This window comes from Acipenser ruthenus, chromosome 8, assembly GCF_902713425.1.
Source record: "Acipenser ruthenus chromosome 8, fAciRut3.2 maternal haplotype, whole genome shotgun sequence".
Taxonomy (NCBI): domain Eukaryota; kingdom Metazoa; phylum Chordata; class Actinopteri; order Acipenseriformes; family Acipenseridae; genus Acipenser; species Acipenser ruthenus.
In genome coordinates, this window is record NC_081196.1 from 26091798 (window position 1) to 26115127 (window position 23330).

At 40.8% G+C, this 23330-nt stretch overlaps 1 protein-coding gene across 1 annotated transcript in view; it reads left to right on the plus strand.

Annotated features, from left to right (window-relative positions):
• The first annotated feature begins 2780 nt into the window (after nucleotides 1-2780).
• The window catches only part of LOC117406947 (cholecystokinin receptor-like), a 54237-nt gene continuing 33687 nt past the window's right edge, over nucleotides 2781-23330 (plus strand). The window contains exons 1-2 of the mRNA XM_034011416.2: nucleotides 2781-3335; nucleotides 15866-16117. Of these exons, the coding sequence (XP_033867307.1) occupies nucleotides 3170-3335; nucleotides 15866-16117 (418 nt within the window). The 5' untranslated portion in view covers nucleotides 2781-3169. The remainder of the gene's footprint in view (nucleotides 3336-15865; nucleotides 16118-23330) is intronic.

Here is a 23330-nt window from a genome sequence, read left to right on the forward strand (position 1 = left end):
CTCAGAAATGTCTTCATCTAGACAATGTGGGGAAGCTATAAAAAAGGCCAACAAGATGATCGGATATATTGTGAGAGGTGTTGAATTTAAATCAAGGGAAGTCATGTTAAAACTTTACAATGCATTAGTAAGACCTCACCAAGAATATTGTGTTTAGTTCTGGTCACCTCGTTACAAAAAGGATATTTCTGCTCCAGAAAGAGTGCAAAGAAGAGCAACCAGAATTATCCCGGGTTTAAAAAGCATGTTGTATGCAGACAGGCTAAAAGAATTGTATCTATTCAGTCTTGAACAAAGAAGACTACGCGGTATTCAGATTCAAGCATTCAAAATCATAAAAGGTATAGACAATGTCAACCCAGGGGACTTTTTTGACCTGAATAACAAGGACCAGGGGTCACAAATGGAGATTAGATAAAGGGGCATTCAGAACAGAAAATAGGAGGCACTTTTTTACACAGAGAATTGTGAGGGTATGGAACCAACTCCCCAGCAATGTTGTTGAAGATGACACCTTGGGATCCTTCAAGAAGCTGCTTGATGAGATTCTGGGATCAATAAGCTACTAACAACCAAACAAGCAAGATGGGCTGAATGGCCTCCTCTCATTTGTAAACGTTCTTATGTTCTTCTTATGTTCTTATAAGTGTCCTAGTTTTTTTTTGAAAAGCATACTTGCAGTCTTACATTCTGTAACCTCTGTGGTCTAATATTTTGCATTACTTGGCTTAAACTCAGTGAATAATAAGCCTACACATTACACATTTTATTCTATTAAATTTCCACCAGTCAAGTCTCATCATTTGTTCAATTACTTCAGAGTTTTCTCACCAACACTGTCACTTTATTATTTTTTTTATTAAATGTACTTTTCTAGTTTTCAGAAGTTAAATGTTATTTAATTTTATATTTCAACAGGAATGTATGTTCTGTTTTATTCAGTTGACAGGAATTGTACAAAAGTTATTGTATTTCTTGCTCTTATTGTATTACTTGTATTGTAACGCTTGAAATGTTTTTGCTTACGATTGTAAGTCGCCCTGGATAAGGGCGTCTGCTAAGAAATAAATAATAAATAATAATAATTGTAAAATGTATAAGTACATGTATTATTTGAAATACAGTGACTCTCAAAAGTATTCACCCACCTTGGACTTTTCCACATTTTATTGTGTTACAACATGGAATCAAAATTTAATCAATTATTTTCTGTTTTATATTTGTAATTAATTTAGAACAATGTGTAGATTTTATTTTTCACTTTGACATTATGGTCTTTTTTGTGTTGATCAGTGGCAAAAACTCCTAATTAAATCCATTTTGATTCCATGTTGTAACACAATAAAATGTGGAAAAGGGGGGTGAATACTTTTGAGATCCACTGTATGTTCTGCGTTATGTGACATGGTTTCCTGGCAAAAATGTCAGATTCCCTTATGTAAAATGTTCAATGCATGGAAACCATACTTTCACTTTATTTGCCATGAAAAAAGGGGGTATTTCTAGGGAAATGAAAGGCTTTGCATGCAATGTACAGGGCAAATCTTTATATGGCCCAACCTAGATGGCTCGAGTGAGAAAAAAAAAAAAACACACACACAAGGAAATTGTTTAAGTAAGGAAGCAGTCCCTAAAACCAAAACTATCTTAGAAAACGTAACAAACTGGTGAGCTTACAAAACACCACATATTTGATGAAGTAGACATAAAGGCAAAATATGTAAGATCACTGCAGATTACCACCTCCAGAACAATTTAAATACCTTGCAGACTTGCCACATGAAAAAAGTGCTTTCCTGGCTACCCACTGGATATACGTTTTAGAACTGGTGGAAATGTCACACTCCAGGCATGTTTATAATGCAATTGTTATTGTCTATTGAATAAACAAGTATTCTGTGGTTTTCTTTCAATGCACATATTTAATTGTGTTAACATGTGCACATTGTTTTATCGTGCTACAGTATCTCTCAGTATTGGAGAACGAGATCCACGTAAAAGGCTATTCATGTTTCTTTGGAGGTATCACCACTCCAACTATTTTTGAGTTGAGACCACCTGTGGTTTCAATATTTTGTCTGCTGGTTACCTACAGCTGCTTTGTATTCTACTGTACTTTATTTAAACGAAAGGAGCACTGTCCAAGAATGCAACTGTAACTTCCAGCAACAAAATACTTTAATTCAGAGCAACAATGCACGTTTTTATTTTTTATTTTCAGACAATACAGTACAGGGTTATTATAAAGTCACTTATAAAGCTTTAGACAGATTAAAAAAAAAGTATAAATCGCTGCACATCCTTCAGCTTGAAACAGTGGGAATCCAAGGTTCAGGGATGTCTCTGCTGAATCACTGGGCTGATTTAGGAACTGGCAGGACATGTTCTGGGGTCAGTCAGCATTAATGGGACAACATTTCTTTTTTTTCTTTTTTCTATACAGTATTTACACATAGTAAACACATAATTGTACACTAATTACATAAAACTACTGTAGAAGGTACTGCTTACACTGACATTCACAAGTTCCCAAAGCAGCACAATCAGGGGACGCAATTAAAAAGTAAAAGTAGCAGAAACTGTGAAATTAAAATCGAAATTTCAAAAACAGTGCTATATGCAATATATAACAGAGCTAATGTATTACATAGCAAAAGGTGAGTGTTTTTACGACCATCACCACCAGAGAGTACTGTTGTCTTGACTATCCATCAGTTGCCGGTTCCATTCCACATGAAATCACAGCTGGAGTGCCTCATTTCTCTCGCTCCTCTACCTCTCTCTCTTTCTGCGAGTGGCTTCAAAGAGTCTCCGTTCAGAGCACATATCAACAGCTAAAGGCATTAAGAGTCACCATTCTCAACAGATCAAGAGAACTCCGCATCTCTCAGAACCACTAAGACAGGAAGCAGTCTGCTAGAGCCAAGAGGAAAGATTACACATGCCAGACGATGCTGATTGTAGTGCATTTCTAACAAATTAAGTGTTTGAAGTTGCTTGCCAAAGAGACGCCTGGAAGACAGAATTTCAGAAACTATTTTTAACTATTTAAAAAAAACTATTTAAAAAAACACCTTATAAAGTAGCCAACAGGAAGCAAATAGTTACAGAAAATACTGGATTAATTTGTAGTGCTGAGCTTGTCAGGTTTAGGAAGAGTAAAAGCGAAATGGAATTACCGACGTTGGACGGGATATCCACAGCGGTCATAGAGTGCATGGTGATACAAAGCAACTTCTCTTCTAATTACACAACGAATTTGACTTTGTATTACAACACCACCACCTGTGGAAACGGCTCTGTGACAAGGACAATAACACCTCAACGTCCTAAAGGTAAGAACGAAAGCAAATTCGGTGCAGTTACACTTCACATTAGATTAGTTTATATACTACTGATAATAAAATCCACAAATGTATTTTGTCCCTCTAGTTTGGTGCGTTCTTTCACGCTTAACACTATATCAAAAATAAGTTTAAAAACATGATGCACATAGCTTACCATCAAAATATATATATATATATATATTTATGTTTTTATTAATATGTATTTCGAAATGAAACGTTTAAAAACATATAAAGTTATACCAGAGTATTACTGAAACAGACTTCCAAAACACTGCAGTACAGATGAAAATTTGCAACCAGCAGCAATTTTTATGTTGGTATGAAAAACAACTTTTGTTCTATTATAAATGTTTGCTAAGTAAAATGCAAGTTTGCATATGGCTTTTAGTTATGTTTTGCCAAAACATTCCTGTCATTCGAAATAAATAAAATCACGTCTCTCGGGTTAATTTGACCAAATTAAAAGTAATTGTGGAGTTAAACTAACAGTTACATTATGTTTTAATAACTTGCTGCACCTATTTTATTTAATTGGTTATTTTAAATATTATATACAACAAACAAAAGTAGTTAGAAATACAAATCAATCAAAAGATTTTGCTAAAATAGTTGAACAAATGTATTTTATGAATGCGGATCGTTTTGATATTTGTACAGTATATGTTTACATATACAGAGGGGCATTTTGACGCAATAACTTTGCGAATTTTAACATACTGAGCCTAGTATAATGACATTTTATTTGCCGGGAGGTCTGTGGTCATACAGTATACTAAGTGGCAACAGCATTTAAAATTGATTTTTGTCACCGTTTATGTAAGCAATATTCTCAATTCAACACGCCATTGAATACAATTTATCAAAATCTGTAGGTGCTCGGGCTTTTTTCAAATAGTAGAGCCTTGGATTTATTGGATTTATCGAGTAAAGCAATGTATCTTAACATGTCACACGTTGTTTCAGTCCAGTGGACAAGACTTTCATATTCAGTGCTGTATTTAACAGATCCAATAACAGATGTATATGTTTTTACCAATGTATTACTAGAGAATCAAAACCATTAAAAAATATCAATCATTTAAATAACTAACCTGAGCCATATTGTTGACAGAAGTAACAGAAGATGAATATACTGTAACTAGCTCAGTTATTTCAAAATGAGCTAGGCTAGCTAAACTGATTTTTTTTTTTATAGAAAAGGCAGTTGTGTAACATAAAGAGGCAAGATAATAATTTCTCCAGCAACATCAAAGCAGGCAATCCTGACATTGAAATCTGGAATACTGCTTCCTGCATAAAATACAACTTAAGTATAGAAAACTAGCAAGTGATCGAACATCAAAACTGGAAACTGCTTTTTAGTAAAAAGCTTTAACATCAGGTCAACTAAAATATTTGTTTACAAACTAAATATTCGTATTAGTTTTAAAAAGGATTTTAGAACATTGTTAGAACTTTTATTGTCTTTTATTGTCATTAGAACTTTAAACTTTTTCCAATCCCTGTTGCACATGCAGCCGTTGCCTCACTCATCTGTTTCACTCCACTTCTTCCTACAGGAATTTTTCTGGACTAGCTAAATAAATCAGTAAAGCAAATTCATAAACTGTAACATGTGCAAGGATAGCAAAGTATTACAATTTTATTAGCAAGCTGAAATTGGTATCTAACTGTGCTGTATCGCACTGTTTTGTTGTTTTCGCCTGTTTAGTTGATAATGGCTAACTTAGAAGAGCAGGGAAAATGACCCCGCTAGACACGCCCCTGTGCACAATCCTTTCTTCACTTTTATTCCCCCTTTTTAGTATAATTGTGGTTTGACAACTGGAAGCAATGTATACCAAATAGCTATTGGACATGACATTAACTATGTACGTTAAGATATGAACCAAATATCCAAATACAAACAACATAATAAATAAGTATGTTTGTAATTCTGAACACAGCCATGGAAACTGATCATTAAACCACCAGCTGTGTACTGTATATGAAAACAGATGGATTTAGTGAAGAGGATTTAGTGAAGATTATTCTTGTTCAGTTGCTTTCATAGGCATGCAGTGCGTAGATAAAAATATACCATATACCATATAGTACATATGTGCTGTCTACACAAGTACATATGCACATATACACAATTGTATATACAACAAGTACACACACACACACACATATATAGAGAGAGGTAGATAAATAGATATATAGCTAGATATATACTTACAGCAAATGGGTGCACTGCTGTTTAGGCACTGACTGTGAAGCTCACCTTTATACTTTAACACATAACATTTTTTAACCAAAGTAATTTTTAACTGACTATTTAAAGTGTACTTATTTATTTAAAATATTTACCAGGAACATTCATTTAAACTATTGTAATAGCGTTTACTGGAGATACAGTTTTTGTGTAGTCTATTGGAGGTGTTGATGTTCCTATAGCATTTGTACAAATCAGCATGAGCTGTATAAAAGTGTACAAAAACAGCAAAAGTCATCAATACCAAAGGCTGTGTTGCATTTATCTACCTAAAAGTTGAAACTGTTTCTCATAATATTTTCATGATTTACTGCCTCAACAAAATACAATAAGGTAATTCCAACTATATGGTTAGTTTTATTCAGAAGTTTATGGTCACAATCACTAGTTGAAGGCAATTTACTGTTGTTCTTTTGTGCTTTGAGGTAATAAACAGTATAGTAAAATCTAGATGGTTTGTTTTAGCTTTTACAGAGACCTTTATCTAAGCTGCCCTCTGGTAACCTGTCATGTTGAATTAAATGCTTTTCTGTCCTGTTATCTGTCCTGCTCAAAACTACTTTCTGTGGAATTCTCAGTTAGTTCATTCATAATGTAAGAATTAAATACTTTGAACAAAAAGATTTTACAAACCCCTTCGTTGTACAGTGTTCCCTCTAAGGCTAAAATTAAATAACAGTATTCTGCTTGTATACTGTTATTTAAATGGTCTGACTGGCAGTTGTACGTGACATGCTATACAAATGTATTGTGGTTTATTCTTTTTTTCTGCTATTTCTGTACAGTGCTTTGTGATACTTTTGTATAAAAAGCACTATATAAATGCAATAAATAAATAAACAGTCAGCACTCACATATCCGACCCTATAAAATTTTGACTTCAGTGACGGTTAAACGCGTGTGATGCATATCTGATTATTTTATCTGATTTGACGTGTATGTAGGTGTGCACGTTGTAACCTGACCCCTACCACCCAAATAACCCCCTGCCCTGCACACACACACACATTTTGTACGGGAAGAAAAAATATGACTTGAGTTTGAGGAACTGTACAGGGAGATCTTGATTCTCATTTTAATGATTTAATGATGTTAGCATACGAGTTGGGGGGGGAATAACACATCAGTAAAAGACAAAAATGTTTTTTCAGGGAACACAAAAAGATACAATGTCAAAAATACATAGCTGAAAGGGCTGTGTATTAAAATAGGTAGGCTTCCATTTAGATGTACTGAAGTTGGTTTTGTTGGTACAGTACTATATTTTCAACAGAAGCAGTATTTCAGAATGATGTGATTCTGAAAATATCACTTGCCAAAAGAAATGAACTGTAATACAGTACATACTTTTAAATCTGGTATGTACTTGTAGCAGTATGTAAAATTCTCAATTAACGACAATACAGCGAAATGAAATCAAAATGTTACCCACGCACAGAACTGCTTAAAGCGTAAATGGCAATGCAATTTAGCAAAAGATTGAAAAAACAACAACACCAGTTTCCAGAATGAAAACAGAATCCAAAGTCAGTATTCAAAATTGCAGAATATATGCTCGATAAGGCCCTAATGTCACAGTTCACTTGCAAATGAAAATGCACAAAAGCAACTAAAGATCACAGATTTTAAAAAATGCATCACAGTATCTAAAACTGTTTAATGATTAACTTTTACATTACCATGCTTTGTCTTGTTCACTTTGTTTTTGGAGGATGCGCTGTGTAACTACAGTGCACAATAAAGACAGACTGATTTGCCTGTGACTGTTAAACAAGTACATTGTAACATTGAAGAGATGGGCTTTGTATCGGAAAACTGGTGGCGGAGTCAGAAATCGCGTGTGACGGCCAAGTGCATTAATTTAACATAGAAGGGAAAAAACAACAAAAAAGTGTCACGGATGGCTGATGTGGGTGAGAACTAATTGTGGGGTGTTGCGCTCATGTTTATTCATTAAACAAAAATAATAACGCACTGTTAAACAAAACAGAAAACAAAACGGCCCTATGGCCAAACAAACAAAACCTATAACAAGTATCACCAGCATGAATAGCAGTGTGTTATATTAATTTGTCTGGCTTGGTTTACATGCACTTGAAAATGACTCTACAGTCATGACTGTGTGACATTGTCACACGAATACATCGTGAAACACACATACACACACACACACACGCACTATACATTTATGGACTACTTCAACACTAGAACCGCCGCGGTTATACTCATACCTACAACCGCCGGTACATTTTAAACACCGTCTAAAATGAAAGACAAACTATCGGATACAACTCAAAAGTTTTATTCAAGCACATCATAGCAAACGTCTGCACAGCCGAAACGCTGTATTTAAATGAACAGTTAAACATAAAAGGGTTTATTTTCTAACTTACCACATATAAAGCACTACTTCAAAAAATGAAAAACTATAATAAAATAAACATTTCAAAAGAAACTAATGTGTAAACAGGTATATGTACATACAAAACTGTAAAACGCTCAACTCTCGACGCTCGACGCTCGGTGCTCGGCGCTTTGACGCTACACGCTCGACGCTCGGCGCTTCGACGCCACACGCTAGACGCTCGGTGCTTCGACGTTACACGCTCGACGCGTCGGCGTTATGACGCTTGGCGCTTCGATGCTAGACGCTCGACGCTCGGCGCTTCGATGCTCGACGCTCGGCGCCTCGACCCTACACGCTCGACGCGTCGGCGTTCTGATGCTCGACGCTCGGCGCCTCGACCCTACATGCTCGACGCGTCGGCGTTCTGACGCTCGACGCTCGGCGCTTCGACGCTAGACGCTCAACTCTCGACGCTCGGTGCCCGACGCACCTTCGATGTCGTGCTCGACGGAAATGTCGGGCTTCCATCGTTGCACGTCTTGCCAGGCGAAGCTGCCTGCCAGTGACCCGCACGATGAGTTTGTGGCATGTCTTGGGCCAGAACACGCCGCATCCGCGCTGGCGGATAGGGCTTTTTGCCACCGTTGTGCTGGTTTTCAGACACGCACCCTTTGGCAAAGGGCTAAGAAATCAGTGGGTGGGCACTCTCCCTCCTTGGGATCTTCCCACACCATTTCTGCCCCGCCGACGTCTACGGCGACGCCGCCAGGGCGACTGCAGCTCTCCACGAGCCCGGCCTCCCAGATTACAGCTGGTCAGGGGTCCCCCACCAGACGCGCTAGGGCTCGCAGCCCCTTCCCTTCTAGGGTATGCCCTCGTCGGGAGTCTAGGTTGCCCTCCAGATCGCCTCGACGTAGAGGACGCTCTCGTTCCCCTCGTCGCGACAGGCGATGCAGAGACAGGTCAGGGGTGGTAGAGCTAACCTCCAAGATGTCTCAGTTCATGGAGATGATGATGGGACAGCAGTCTCTTCTCATGTCCCTAGCTAATGCAGTGCCTCGAGCCCCAGAACAACTCACTGGGCCCGTCGCTAACCAGCCAGTGGCTCCTCTACAACCTCCATTGGCCGTTTCCCTTCCACTGCAACCTCAGGACTGGGATATCGATGCCATTTCCAGGGATGCATCTGACATCCTGGAAGGGGACAGTATAGGGGCTGAGGTAGCCTCCCAGCACTCGGATCAGGTCGCTGAGTCAGAGGTGATGGATACTGACGACCCTGTGTGGTCTGTGGTGGACAGAGCAACCCGCCACTTGGGCATCGATTGGCCTGGGACAGAGCTTCCCCGGCGATCTCTGTTTGAGTCACCTTCAGCCCAGTCCCATCAGTCCAGGATGCTTCCGGCATTCCCGGACTTTGTTAAAGAGGTGCAGTCTACTTGGGGGGCTCCGGCCTCTGCTCCTGCGACGTCTCGCAAGGCTTTGGCCTTTACTATGCAAAGGGCTAGTGAGGCCGGTTTAGCGTCCTTTCCACCGGTGGACGCTGCGTTCACCGCGTTAGTGAAGACGCCGACACTATCTGGGCTTACTAAAGACCCAGCTTGCCCCAATAAGCAGTGCAGGACCACAGAGATGCACCTGAAAAAGGGAACTCTGCGGCCACGGAGGCAGTTAGACTGTCTAATATAGCCAGTCTACTGACGGTTTACCAGGCGGCACTCCTTCGAGACCTACCTGAGTGCCCTTCTGCGGCCCTCAGAAGCGAGCTAGGCACACTCAGTCAGCTGCTGGTGAAGCTAGCCCAGCTCAATGCGCGGGCTCAGGGCAGGAGCATCGTGTCTATGGTGGTGGCCAGAAGACAGCTCTGGCTCTCGCACAAGGCCCCTTTGCTGGATGCTCCGACTACACCCGGACACACATTTGGTCCGGCGGTGGAGGAGATGTTGCAACGCTCCGTCAAGGCGCGGGAGGCGTCGCTGCAAATGGCTAAGATGTGGCCAAATAAACAGTTCCAGCCAAAGCGGCCTCCGGAACAGCCATGGCGTAGGACACCACCACAGCAGCAGGCGCAACCACGGGGTAGTGGGACCTCCCCCGTAGGTCCATCAGCGCGCGGCCAGCCTGGGTTTGCAAGACCGCGGCGCGTAGAATGGCGCCCTAGAGGAGGTGGCAGGTCACGTCCTTGTGGCTCTGGCCAGGCCCCTCGTGAGCGAGCACAGCCAAAGCAGCCCTGAGGCATCCAGGCAGCTGTTAGCGCACCCTTACACTGTTCCACAGCTCCAGTTCTGGCAACAATGCACCAACGATATCTGGGTGCGCAAAACTATATCTACTGGGTACACCCTTCAGTTCCAGTTAAAGCCTCCCCCCTTCAGGGGGGTGGTCGTAACTGCAGTGAAGGACCCGGTTCAGTCCTCAGCTCTGAATGTGGAAATACAGGCATTGCTCAGGAAGCGTGCCATTCAACAAGTAGACCCTGCTCTGATCGACCAGGGGTTCTATTCCAAATACTTCCTAGTGCCCAAAAAGGATGGCGGGTTCCGCCCTATTTTAGATCTACGAGTACTGAACAAATACCTACGGCGGTTATCGTTCAGGATGCTTACGCACAGGCACATCATCCAGTCAGTCCGACACGGCGACTGGTTCACCACCATGGACCTGACAGATGCGTACTTTCACGTTCCCATCTGCCTGGGTCACAGGAAGTATCTGCGTTTCGCATTCCAGAGCAGGGTGTACGAGTTTTGTGTCCTCCCATTCGGCCTGTCACTAGCTCCTCGAACCTTTTCCAAATGTATGGATGCCATTTTAGCTCCCTTGCGGGCTCAAGGCGTCCGACTGCTGAACTATCTGGACGACTGGCTCGTCTGCGCGCAGTCGAAGGAGCAGTTGGCACAGCACACAGTGATGGTTACAGACCATCTTCAGCGGCTAGGTCTGAAGGTCAATTCAGAAAAGAGCCGCCTCGTACCGAGCCAACAGACCGAATTCTTGGGTCTGCATCTGGACTCAGTGTCCATGGAAGCGACCCTGTCGATACAAAGAGTTGCCTCGCTGGAGCGGTGTCTCTCCCTATTCAGGTTGAGAGAAACAGTCAGCATGGAGCTGTGTCAGCGCATGCTGGGGTTGATGGCTGCCGCCTCGCAAGCCCTTCCTTTGGGCTTAGTACACCAGAGACCTGGTTCAATGCCTTCGCGTTGCATCTGCGGAGAGACAAACACCGCAGGTTGAGGGTATCCCGAACCTGCTGGGAAGCACTGCCCTGGTGGAAAGTTCCGTCGAACATCCGCCAGGGCGTACGCTTGGGTCCCATCTTCCGAAGGGAAGTCATCCCAACCGACGCTTCCAACCAGGGTTGGGGAGCAGTCTAGAATGGGACAGGGACACGTGGAGTGTGGTCAGGACCCTGGAGGTCAGCCCACATCAATGCTCTGGAACTCAGAGCGGTGGACCTCGCCCTTCGGCACTTCTTGCCAGTGCTTCTAGGCAAGCACGTGTTAGTGCGGTCAGACAACACCACGGTAGTGGCGTATATCAACCGCCAGGGCGGCTTGCAGTCCCCCGATCTTCACCGGATGGTAACACGGCTGTTGCTTTGGGCACAACCGCTTTTAGCCTCTCTGCGTGCGGTTCACCTACCGGGCAGAGTCAATTACGCAGCGGATCTCCTGTCCAGAGGAGGTCCTCTTGTAGGCGAGTGGCGTCTTCACTCTCGGGTGGTAGAGCGCATTTGGGAATGGTTCGGCACAGCGCAAGTCGATCTCTTTGCTTCGCGAGAGACCACGCACTGTCCCCTATGGTTCTCGGTGAAGGACCTCGACAGCCCCCTAGGAGTCGATGCACTGGCTCATGAATGGCCGCCAAGGCTCCTGTATGCATTTCCACCGATTCCGATGCTCCCCGCCTTCTTGGAGAAGGTCAGGGTAGAGCAAGCGACAGTGATTCTGATCGCTCCTCGGTGGCCTTGGAGAATAGCGGACCTGTTGTCCCAAGCCCAAGGAGGGCTATGGCATCCAAACCCCAAACTCATGCAGTTATGGGCTTGGCCCCTGAGCGGGAGCGCCTGTCAGCCTTAGGGCTTTCGACGGCGGTTATATCGACCATTCAGAGTGCGAGAGCGCCCTCTACTAGGTCACAGTATGCGTATAAGTGGCAATTGTTTCAAAGTTGGTGTCTGGCTGAGGGCCATGACCCGGTCTCCTGCCCTATGGCAGTGATATTACAGTTTTTGCAGAAGCTGCTAGATGAGGGGAAATCTCCCTCTACACTTAAATTGTATTTAGCCGCCATTTCGGCTTGTCAAGTACGCATTGACGGGTTATCACCTGGTTGCCATTTTCTGGCATCTCAGTTCCTGAAAGGCGTAAGACGCTTGCGGCCTCCAAGGACGACCAGTTTACCGTCATGGAGCCTTGATGTGGTGCTAGAAGCCCTTTCGTTACCGTTCGAGCCTCTCCACAGTGTGGATATGAAGTTCGTGTCTATAAAGACTGCGTTTTTGCTATCAGTGGTATCAGCAAAACGCGTGGGCGAGTTACATGCACTTTCGGTGCATTCATCATATACTCGTTTCGCAGGAGACGGTTCTAAGGTCTCCATGCGTCCAAATCCGGCCTTTTTACCCAAGGTCATATCCCCGTTTCATATGAACCAACCAGTCGAGTTGATGGCGTTCCATCCTCCTCCTTTTTCTTCCCCAGAGGAAGAGCGGTTACACATGCTCTGCCCTGTGCGGGCATTGAGGTGTTATATTGACCGCACAAGGACTGTGAGGCAAACAGAACAGCTGTTCATATGCCATGGTTCTAAGACTTTGGGTCAGCCGTTGTCTAAGCAACGCCTTTCCCATTGGATAGTGGATGCTATTAAGTTAGCATATGATTCTATGGGCATTCTGCCACCAGGGCAGTTGAAGGCACATTCCACTAGGGGTATGGCAACATCCTGGGCCCTCTTTAGAGGGGTGCCGATGTCTGGCATTTGCGCTGCAGCCAGTTGGGTTACACCGCATACTTTTACGAGGTTCTACCGGTTGAATGTACTGGAATCCTCTGCTCCGTCATTTGGAGCATCTGTGTTACACTCTTATTACGCCTCAGGTTGTGGACGTATAGAGTGGTTGACAATATGGTGTGACTATTCCACCTTAGGACAGGTGTCATTGCGAGCATAGACGCTGAGGCGCAGCTCCGCATATGCGTAGATGTACTGCCTACGCAGTTGCGTTATGACGTAAGTCTGTCCTACTGCCGAGAATCCTCCCTCGCGACGGCTTGGGTACACTGTTCCCATACCTTGATGGTTATTTTCGACTTGAAAGGGAACGATAGGTTGCGGATGCAACCCCGGTTCCCTGAAAGAGAAAATAACCATCAAGCCGCGAGGTCGCTCCGGAAGCCTTCACGGCCTGAAGAGCAAAAGAGGAAGTGACTCTCCGCGCTTACACGGCAGCTCGCGCGGAGGCCTATCAGCAGTTTTGCTATAAAGCTCAGCCAATCCCTACTGCCTGATGGCAATATCCCATATCTTGATGGTTATTTTCTCTTTCAGGGAACCGGGGTTGCATCCGCAACCTATCGTTTTTAATGGAAAATCAAAAGTAACATATGATTTCTCTTGCGTGTGTATCATAAGAACATAAGAAAGTTTACAAACGAGAGGAGGCCATTCAGCCCATCTTGCTCGTTTGGTTGTTAGTAGCTTATTGATCCCAGAATCTCATCAAGCAGCTTCTTGAAGGATCCCAGGGTGTCAGCTTCAACAACATTACTGGGGAGTTGGTTCCATACCCTCACAATTCTCTGTGTAAAAAAGTGCCTCCTATTTTCTGTTCTGAATGCCCCTTTATCTAATCTCCATTTGTGATCCCTGGTCCTTGTTTCTTTTTTCAGGTCAAAAAAGTCCCCTGGGTCGACATTGTCTATACCTTTTAGGATTTTGAATGCTTGAATCAGATCACCACGTAGTCTTCTTTGTTCAAGACTGAATAGATTCAATTCTTTTAGCCTGTCTGCATACGACATGCCTTTTAAACCCGGGATAATTCTAGATTCTAGAGCAGCAATATCCTTTTTGTAACGAGGTGACCAGAACTGAACACAATATTCTAGGTGAGGTCTTACTAATGCATTGTAAACATTACTTCCCTTGATTTAAATTCAACACTTCTCACAATATATCCGAGAATCTTGTTGGCCTTTTTTATAGTTTCCCCACATTGTCTAGATGAAGACATTTCTGAGTCAACATAAACTCTTAGGTCTTTTTCATAGATCCCTTCTTCGATTTCAGTATCTCCCATACAATATTTATAATGCACATTTTTATTGCCTGTGTGCAGTACTTTACACTTTTCTCTATTAAATGTCATTTGCCATGTGTCTGCCCAATTCTGAATGCTGTCTAGATCATTTTGAATGACCTTTGCTGCTGCAACAGTGTTTGCCACTCCTCCTATTTTTGTGTTGTCTGCAAATTTAACAAGTTTGCTTACTATACCAGAATCTAAATCATTAATGTAGATTAGGAATAGCAGAGGACCTAATATTGATCCCTGTGGTACACCACTGATTACCTCGCTCCATTCTGAGGTTTCTCCTTTAATCAGTATTATTATTATTATTTGTTTATTTAGCAGACGCCTTTATCCAAGGCGACTTACAGAGACTAGGGTGTGTGAACTATGCATGAGCTGCAGAGTCACTTACAACTACGTCTCATCCGAAAGACGGAGCACAAGGAGGTTAAGTGACTTGCTCAGAGTCACACAATGAGTCAGTGGCTGAGGTGGGATTTGAACCGGGGACCTCCTGGTTACAAGCCCTTTTTCTTTAACCACTGGACCACACAGCCTCCTCCCTACAAGTTTGCTTACTATACCAGAATCTAAATCATTAATGTAGATTAGGAATAGCAGAGGACCTAATAGTGATCCCTGTGGTACACCACTGGTTACCTCGCTCCATTTTGAGGTTTCTCCTCTAATCAGTACTTTCTGTTTTCTACATGTTAACCACTCCCTAATCCATGTGCATGCATTTCCTTGAATCCCTACTGCGTTCAGTTTGAGAATTAATCTTTTATGCGGGAGTTTGTCAAAAGCTTTCTGGAAATCTAAATAAACCATGTCGTAAGCTTTACAATTATCCATTGTCAATGTTGCATCCTCAAAAAAGTCAAGCAGGTGAGTTAGACATGATCTCCCTTTCCTAAAACCATGCTGACTGTCTCCCAGGATATTGTTACCATATAGGTAATTTTCCATTTTAGATCTTATTATAGTTTCCAATGCTGCAGTGTGGGTGATGCCCCATATTTTCACAAGGTTCTATAGACTGAATGTCTTAGATCCCAGAGTGCTAAGGTCAGCCACTAAGTCTACTCTTTGACAGACATATTCCATAGTGTGGGTTTACCCTACACTTTTATCTCTAGTGTTTATATACTAGATATCATAGATTCCCTTCAAAACCCTGGGTTCTTATAACAAAGTGCTAAGGGTAGCTATTCAGTCTACCTTTTACAGCATATACACTGAGGTGTGGGTTCTCGCCACACTTTTTTAGGTTCTGTGGACCCCTTTTAGCACATCTGCTAGTGCAAGTCCTGCACTTGGGACAGCTTAGGTATACTATCCCAATCAGTAATTGAATAACATTTCATACTTGAAAGGGGACGTTAGGTTTTATAACATGGCATCTTTGACTCAGGCAAATTGGGCTACACAGAGGTATATCCCAATTGGTAATGGATAACATTTATATTTCAAGGAACCAGGGTTATGGTATATTACCAAATATTTTCTAGTTTGCACGTCACCAGTATTGGTACACACGGTTATCATAGATACATCATACTCATAGATGAATAAACACTAACACTGCCCTCTTTCATTAATGTCTTTCTTGCCAGATTTGGATTACTCTGTGAGAATTCTGCTATACTCACTGATTTTCCTGCTCAGTGTCTTTGGAAACGCATTGATTATCATCGTTCTGATCTTGAACAAACGATTGAGAACTGTCACCAACTCCTTCCTGCTCTCACTGGCCCTAAGTGACCTGATGGTGGCCCTTTTTTGCATGCCATTCACCCTCATCCCCAACCTGATCGGGGACTTCATCTTTGGGGAAGCCATGTGCAAAACTGTGGCCTACTTCATGGGTAAGTGCTGTTGGCAGCTGGGACCTGCTTTTTTATACGCCATGTAAACAGGGCTATGTGTATGGATTTGAGAATTAAGAAACTTGGAGAAAATGCTCTACTCTTCTAAAAGATATTTTATTCTGTGTAGGTTTAGCTGTGTTTAAAGGGATTAAAAGCAAATGAGGTTGACATAATAATATAACCTAAAATAAGTGTTCCTGACAGGATATTTGAAAAAGTAACGTAAGTACAACTAATTAAAAAGTGTAAAAATTATATGTTATTTTCTGAATTATTGTTTGATATGGCAAACTACAGACTCTCTGTTTAACTCTTGCTACTGTCTGACTTCTTGTACACTGTGATTCTCATAATATCCAAAAATCAATAAAGCTGAGAGATTAGAAATATCTCTGGGAATAGCTGTCAAAAAGGTTACACATGAAAGGATGGAACCCTTTTATAATGCTCCACCACAAAACTCCTGCTAGGCTTTCAAACATAATGTAAATGAAAAATATATATTCTATGTTACCATGGTAACAGATCCCTAAACTGGAAAAATAAATTCTGGTATAGTTACATTCATATGTATGAACATGACTAATATCTTTTATATTAGACTGCTTCCTTCATTAGTGCAGTGCCTGCCTGGGCTGCTTTTTCAACAGATGCCATGTTTATCACTAATTAAAACAAACACTGTAAAGCAGACAATAATAGGCTACATTCAAAACAAAGATCTGGCCAATTCGAAAAGAACGAGCTTCACACTTTAAACCAGGTTCTCTCCAAAGCATAAGCGTAACCTGCGCAGATATAACTATGAATGCAGCATTTTCTACAGCAGTGCGTCGCAGTTTACACAAACAAAATAGCCATCCAAAAACTGTTTAAGAAAGAAGGTGAGCATTATAGAATGTATTGTGACAAATAGGCATGTTAAATGTAGAAGTAGGGGGTTTCTATTATTTTGGCCACAGTGAAGTGGGTATTTGTCACCTCAGTTTTGAAAAGGGTTTATAAAAAATGTGGCTCAGTGTTAGAAAAGGGTGTGTTTTTTTATTATTTTTTTTTTAAAGCAAATGGTTTTTAAACCACTGAGAATGGCATACAGATCCAGTAGAAAGAAACTTAAGAATCACCTGATCAGGTACGGCTGGAATTATGGGGAATATAAGGAAGCAGAGCTTAGCAGCAGGGTGTGATGTAGTATAGTGGTAATGGCGGAGTTTGTGTTACAAGTGAAACGTGTGAGCTGAATCTTTGAACCTTGAACCAACAGCTTCTGTGGATTAAGAGTGTCTGTTGTGTGTGGCACTCGAAAATCTGAAGAAAAAGGAAAAGCGAAACAGAGGCTGTTTGGAGAAATAGCGGAGAGGGACATTGAGCAGAAACAACTAACTAACTAGCTATTATTATAAAGCACATATGAGAAATCAGCCAATCACAGAGCAGCATTTCCAAACATTCCTATACCTCTTATCTTGTGTATAAATGTCATCCCATGCATAGAATGATCAGTATTTCAAAAATAAAACACTCTAAATAAAAACATAGCAAAATAAAAAATCCTTTCATTAACTTCGACCTTTGTTTTAATTTGGATAAGTAATTGGGACATATTACATACTGATGTCCCTGGCCGTGAATATGTCACTCAAACATCAGCATTTCAGGCCAAAAATCACCAATACCGGAATCACCAATACCGGAATACGAATGTAGTCACAGCCAGATTTTGAAAATTGTCCTGTAAAACGATTTAAGCTGTACGTTTCCAAGCTTTAAGCTGTACAGCCAAGGTTTTTTCAGATTCCACAAAAAAAAAGGTCAGTTACTAACAACGCTTCAGGACACTTAAATGCTAGTGGTGCAAGCTTTACAGGATGTACATGTTTTTAATAAATAGTTTCGCCACGTTTAACTAGAAAATACAGCACAGATCGGATCAGTTACGGTCGATCCTCGACCAAACCATTATTACACGGACAAGGGGGGTTGAATGTTATATTTAACGAAAGTAAAAGTTATTTTCACTGTAAAGATATTTGTGTGTCTAATCCTCGTGTGTGTGATTTATAATAAGTTAATATGTTGTGTGAAGGGTGTCTCAGTTTGTGCAGCCAGAACCCAAACTGCGAGAGATGACATCTCTTATACAATAAGAGACACTCTTCACACGATGTATTAACTTATACAGTGAACCAGCAGTGAAAGTTTGTCTGTGTGATAAAGATTCTCCTGTTTCATTGATGTCGTGTGTTCTACTTGTTTTATAGTTGGGAAAACGTGAATTTAGGGACAATTATTTTAGGTACTTTGGCTCTGATTTCAATACACAAAAACGAACATTGCGAAGCATGTTGTTGTTCATGCCTGTTTATGGGGAAAATTGACTCAAGCCAAACGTGTGAGAGAACGCTCATTTATTAAAGGACAGTGTGTTTAATTTGTGACAATCGGTAATTGTGCCCAGTATGTTCTGTACCTTTAAATTTTTATATTGGCTTGCCTTTAAACGTGAGCAGCAGGCGGTGAGCAAGAGTCACAAAGACAAAGACATGCCAAATCACAGACACAGTGAGTCAGTCACAGAGACAGAGAGAGAGCAGAGACGGAGAAAACTTTTGAACTGTCATAGCAGCGTGCATAGAGACAAGCAGATTTTTATTTTTATTTTTGAATAGTGTAGAAGTTCAAATTAGTAAATTGGATAAGCACCAGCAGTGTTCGCGCTAGGCCGCACCATTGCGCCAGTGGCCCCCTGAAATAAAAAAATGTCCCGCTGAATTTCTCTTAACATGCCCGTGTGTCCCCCTCCCCAGATGCAATTCCAATAAACAGTGTATATATCACACACTTAAGGATTAGACACATAAATATCTGTGAAAATAACTTTTATTTTCATTAAATATAACATTCAACCCCCCCTTCTCCCTGTCTAAAAATGGTTTGGTCCAGGATCGACCGTAACATGACAAAACTATTTATTAAAAACAAATGTACATCCTGTAAAGCTTGTACAACTGGCATTCAAGTGTCCTGAAGCATCGTTAGTAACTGAAGAGTTGAAACAGTTGCTTTGATTTGGTGTAGGAAAGGTATAAAAGAATTTGAAAAAGCCTTGGCTGTTGGGTGAAGTTTAGAAACGTACAGCTTAAAGCTTTTTACAGGACCATTTTTTAAAAATCTGCCTGTGAGTACATTTGTATATCAGATATTGGGACTGTCTAAGAGCACCTTGGTGATTTTTGGTCTGTAATGCTGATGTTTGAGTGACATACTCACAGCCAGTGCCATCGGTAAATACAACAAAGTTATTTTTACAGAGATTAGCAGTGTTTTCGTTTCCTCGTCTATGAAAGAAAAACTGTTTCTCGAACCATACTTTACAGAGCAAGTTAGTAAATGTTTTTTTCACACGGTTCTAGACGTATACAGTTTCTTCAGATCTGTTCTTGAAATCGGCTTTTTATGATTTACATAATTTAAGCCATGACAAGCTGCATGTTTAGCTTGTAGATTTAGGTGTTTGTTTGCCTGACGGAATTCAGAATCTTTAGTGATATCAGTATTTTTATTCCAGGGGTGTTGCTGAAGGTAACGGTTAATCCAGTGCTCGAGTCCCCCCCCAATCATTCAACAACAGTTAAAGTTAACGTATTAATGAGTGTTCAGATGTTTACAAAACAGCAATACATGTACAGATATCCCTCTTCCCACAGTATATAATGAGTAAAAGTTAAATACATTTAAATGTAATTTCTATATATTGTGTATATAAATCGGTGGTCACAGACCCAGAATAAATGTTACTTTTCTTAACTTTAATATAGTGTTTCAAACATATATTAACTAAATAAAAGGTCTTCATGAATTTATATAACAAACATGCACATACCGTACAGTGCTAAAGTGTTCATACTGTAAGTTACATCCCTTCTGTTTTAATGTATTTATTGTTAATAAATACAGTATTGTAGTACACTTGTGGAAATTTAACTTACCTGTCAAAGCTGTTTTTAGACTTCTTTTTAATGACAGGAAAGTAGGACAGTATCCCACTATGGTTTTTATCAGACATTACTATCAGTGGTGTAGTGGTAAATAACAGTTTGGAGTTGAACAGATAGATTGAACAAATAAACATGAAGAGATTAATTGTTATTGTCTTTTCCAATGACACGCCAAGAGACTGAAGAATAATGAAAGCAGAAAGCATAGAAATACTTGAGACTGTAATTAGGAAGTGTACACTTACCCTGATACCAGTAGCCAGAGTAATGTGCTACTGAAGTAACTGCTGGGGAAAAAATAATGGTTTGGAAATATCTATGTATAACAATGTGCTTGCATAATATATATATAACAAAAACATTGTCAATGTAAAAAAACAAGTTAGAAAACGCAACGGCCATTTAAATGGTGATATCAAACACAAAAGCCCAAGTTAGAAGCAATTGGGGCAACTTTGTCAAGCATCAAGCAAATAGGCACAATTGGAAAGGTGCTGGGGCCCAACATTCACACAATTGTTGCTTCTAACTTGGCTTCTTTTTTTCATCGCTCCACTTTACATTGAAATGCTCATTCCCTTATCAGCTTGGTTGTAACCAGAATAAAGATGCTGAGACACATATGTGCCAAAGAAAGTGCTCAACACAGACTGAAGTGTTCTTGGTTATCCTTACAAGCACTACAGAGAGAAAGACAGACGGGGAATGGGAGAGGTGTCATCACATGCACAGACAAGTATGCTTTGGGAAGACACACAGACAACATGCAGGTAAGGCACATGGACAGACATTTAGCCCATACATACAAGAATACCTTAAAGAGCACAAAGCAGTATATTTCCATCAATGAAGATGATGAACAAGACCAATAATGGCAACGAGTGCAAGGGATAATGAGAATGCAAGGTAAGTGTATGGGAAGTGACAATTGACGGGGCAGGCATTGCAGATCCAGGGCTAGAGTGTTGGAGCCTTTTTTTTGGTTGTGCATTGTCAATGTTTTTTGTTGCAGATGTGACTTTTCAGCTGATAAGGGAATGGTCACAATGCCCTTGAAGTTGTACAGAGCATTTCAATGTAAAGCGGAGCGATGAAAAAAAGGCGCCAAGTTAGAAGCAAGAATTGTGTGAATCTTGGGCCCCAGCACCTTTCCAATTGTGCCTATTTGCTTGATGTTTGACAAGGTTGCCCCAATTGCTTCTAACTTGGGCTTTTGTGTTTGATATCACCACTTTAAATGGCTGTTGCATTTTTCTAACATTGACAATTTTTACATTGACAATTTTTGTTATAGATATCACTTCTTTTTTTACTTTTTCAAATAATGAATAAAGCGAGGGAAAGATATTTGAGAATGTGTATGGTAAATAGACAGAGACAAGACAAGAGAGTAATAAGTAGAGTAATATAAGAGAAATGAGAAAATATTTGAAAGTAAAATAATGGTAGAAGGGACTTTTGGACAGTATTGAAAGTGTAAACATTGTATTCTTATAGTTGCATCAGTGGTGAAAACAATATGTCTATTTTGGTAGGTATTGATATATTGATATTTACGTAGGTATAAAACTACAATTTTATGAATGGTACAAAAGGTACATATGCATGTCAGTGCTAAAGGGTAGTATACTAACACATTTTAATGCTGGAAAAAAAATTGTTCTCCTTGATATAGTGGTGTTATGAACTTAGGCTAATGTAAGGCATTTGTAAAGCTCTTCATAAAAGGCCATATACATGTCCTTTGCATTTCTTGGCCATGGTTTGACTTCAATAAGTGCATCATTTGCATTCACCCATTTTCCAGCACCCACAGCAAGAACGGACACATAGTGTCCTGAAGTAACACCCTGTCCTTGGTGTATGATAACAGAAGCTAATTGGTAAATAGTGTTGTCCACAGTAATTTTGCTCTTCTGCACAGCAGTAAACTTAGCCTTGTGTCACTTTGTAACGGTCCCGTCTGGTTTGGTTTCCCAAAGCATAAGTTGGACTGCAATCATTCTTCCTGCTGATTGAATAAGTTCACGTTTCATGATTGGAGAGGTTTTGCATTGCCTACATTTGCTACCAGGAATCATTGCCCATTTGTCATTTCTATAAATGAGTTCTTCCAGACACATGGAATCTGTACCAGCAGGTACATGTAGAGGATAAACATGCAACACCTCTCGGTTTGATGAGCAGTAGTTACATCTAGTGCATAGAATGTCATGACTTATTGTGACTGAAACCATGCGCAATACTTCAGGACAAATTTCAGATAATTTGATGAGAAACTCTGCAACATCTTGCTGCTCACCTCTATTGAAAGGTTCTCCTAAGAAGTGACAAATAACCACAGTAGTTAGAGATGCAGTGGATTGCAAGTGATCATATTTGTGAACAAAGCTCCTGATAGCCTCTTGTTGACTGTGTTTTAATGACTCCTTCAGAGGTTGCAAGTGAAGAAGGCATTGCAATGTTGCATTTCCATAACATGAGGTGAAATTGGGGTTGCTCAAACCTCTGAATGGATGTGTAACTGCAAGTGTTCTCTTAGAAGATTGAGGCTTTTGCTGTTCCTGAACATTAATGATGGCTCGGTAAATGAAATGCACACAATCTTTTACCTTGTGTCCCTTGTGCGTGTTAGTCTCCTTCAAGCTTATCAACTTAAGACAATAAATCCCTCTGAGCCGATGGTACTCTTCAACTGCAGTTTGACATGCGTAAATGCAGGTGGGGTCAAAGTTGATAAGGTGGATACCGCTTAAGGAAGTAACTGGAAAGTGCAACGAAACTTTGTCCATAGGAGAAAATTGAGTTACCAAGATCCATCATAACTGTTTTTAGAGTCATACCCTGGCATTTGTGAATGGTGACTGCATGAGCACCAATGACTGGGAACTGCTCTCGAACAATATAGATTCTATCCATGATTTCAGACTTTGAGCGTAAACGTTGAAAGGTATGGGTGACTCCATTGTTAAATTTGATGGTTATGGTTTTGAACATACTTGTGTTTTCCAGATAGTAGGAAACAGCTTGAAGCTTCCCTATTGCCCCATTGATGAGACCAGTGGCAATGTCAATGTACCAGGAGATGTGCATAGTCTCCCATCCAAGTACCAACCAGACACGCATATTATTATTTTTTTATTTTTTTTTAGCAGACACATTTATCCAGGCCAACTTACAATTACCCATTTATACAGTTGGTTTTTTTATTG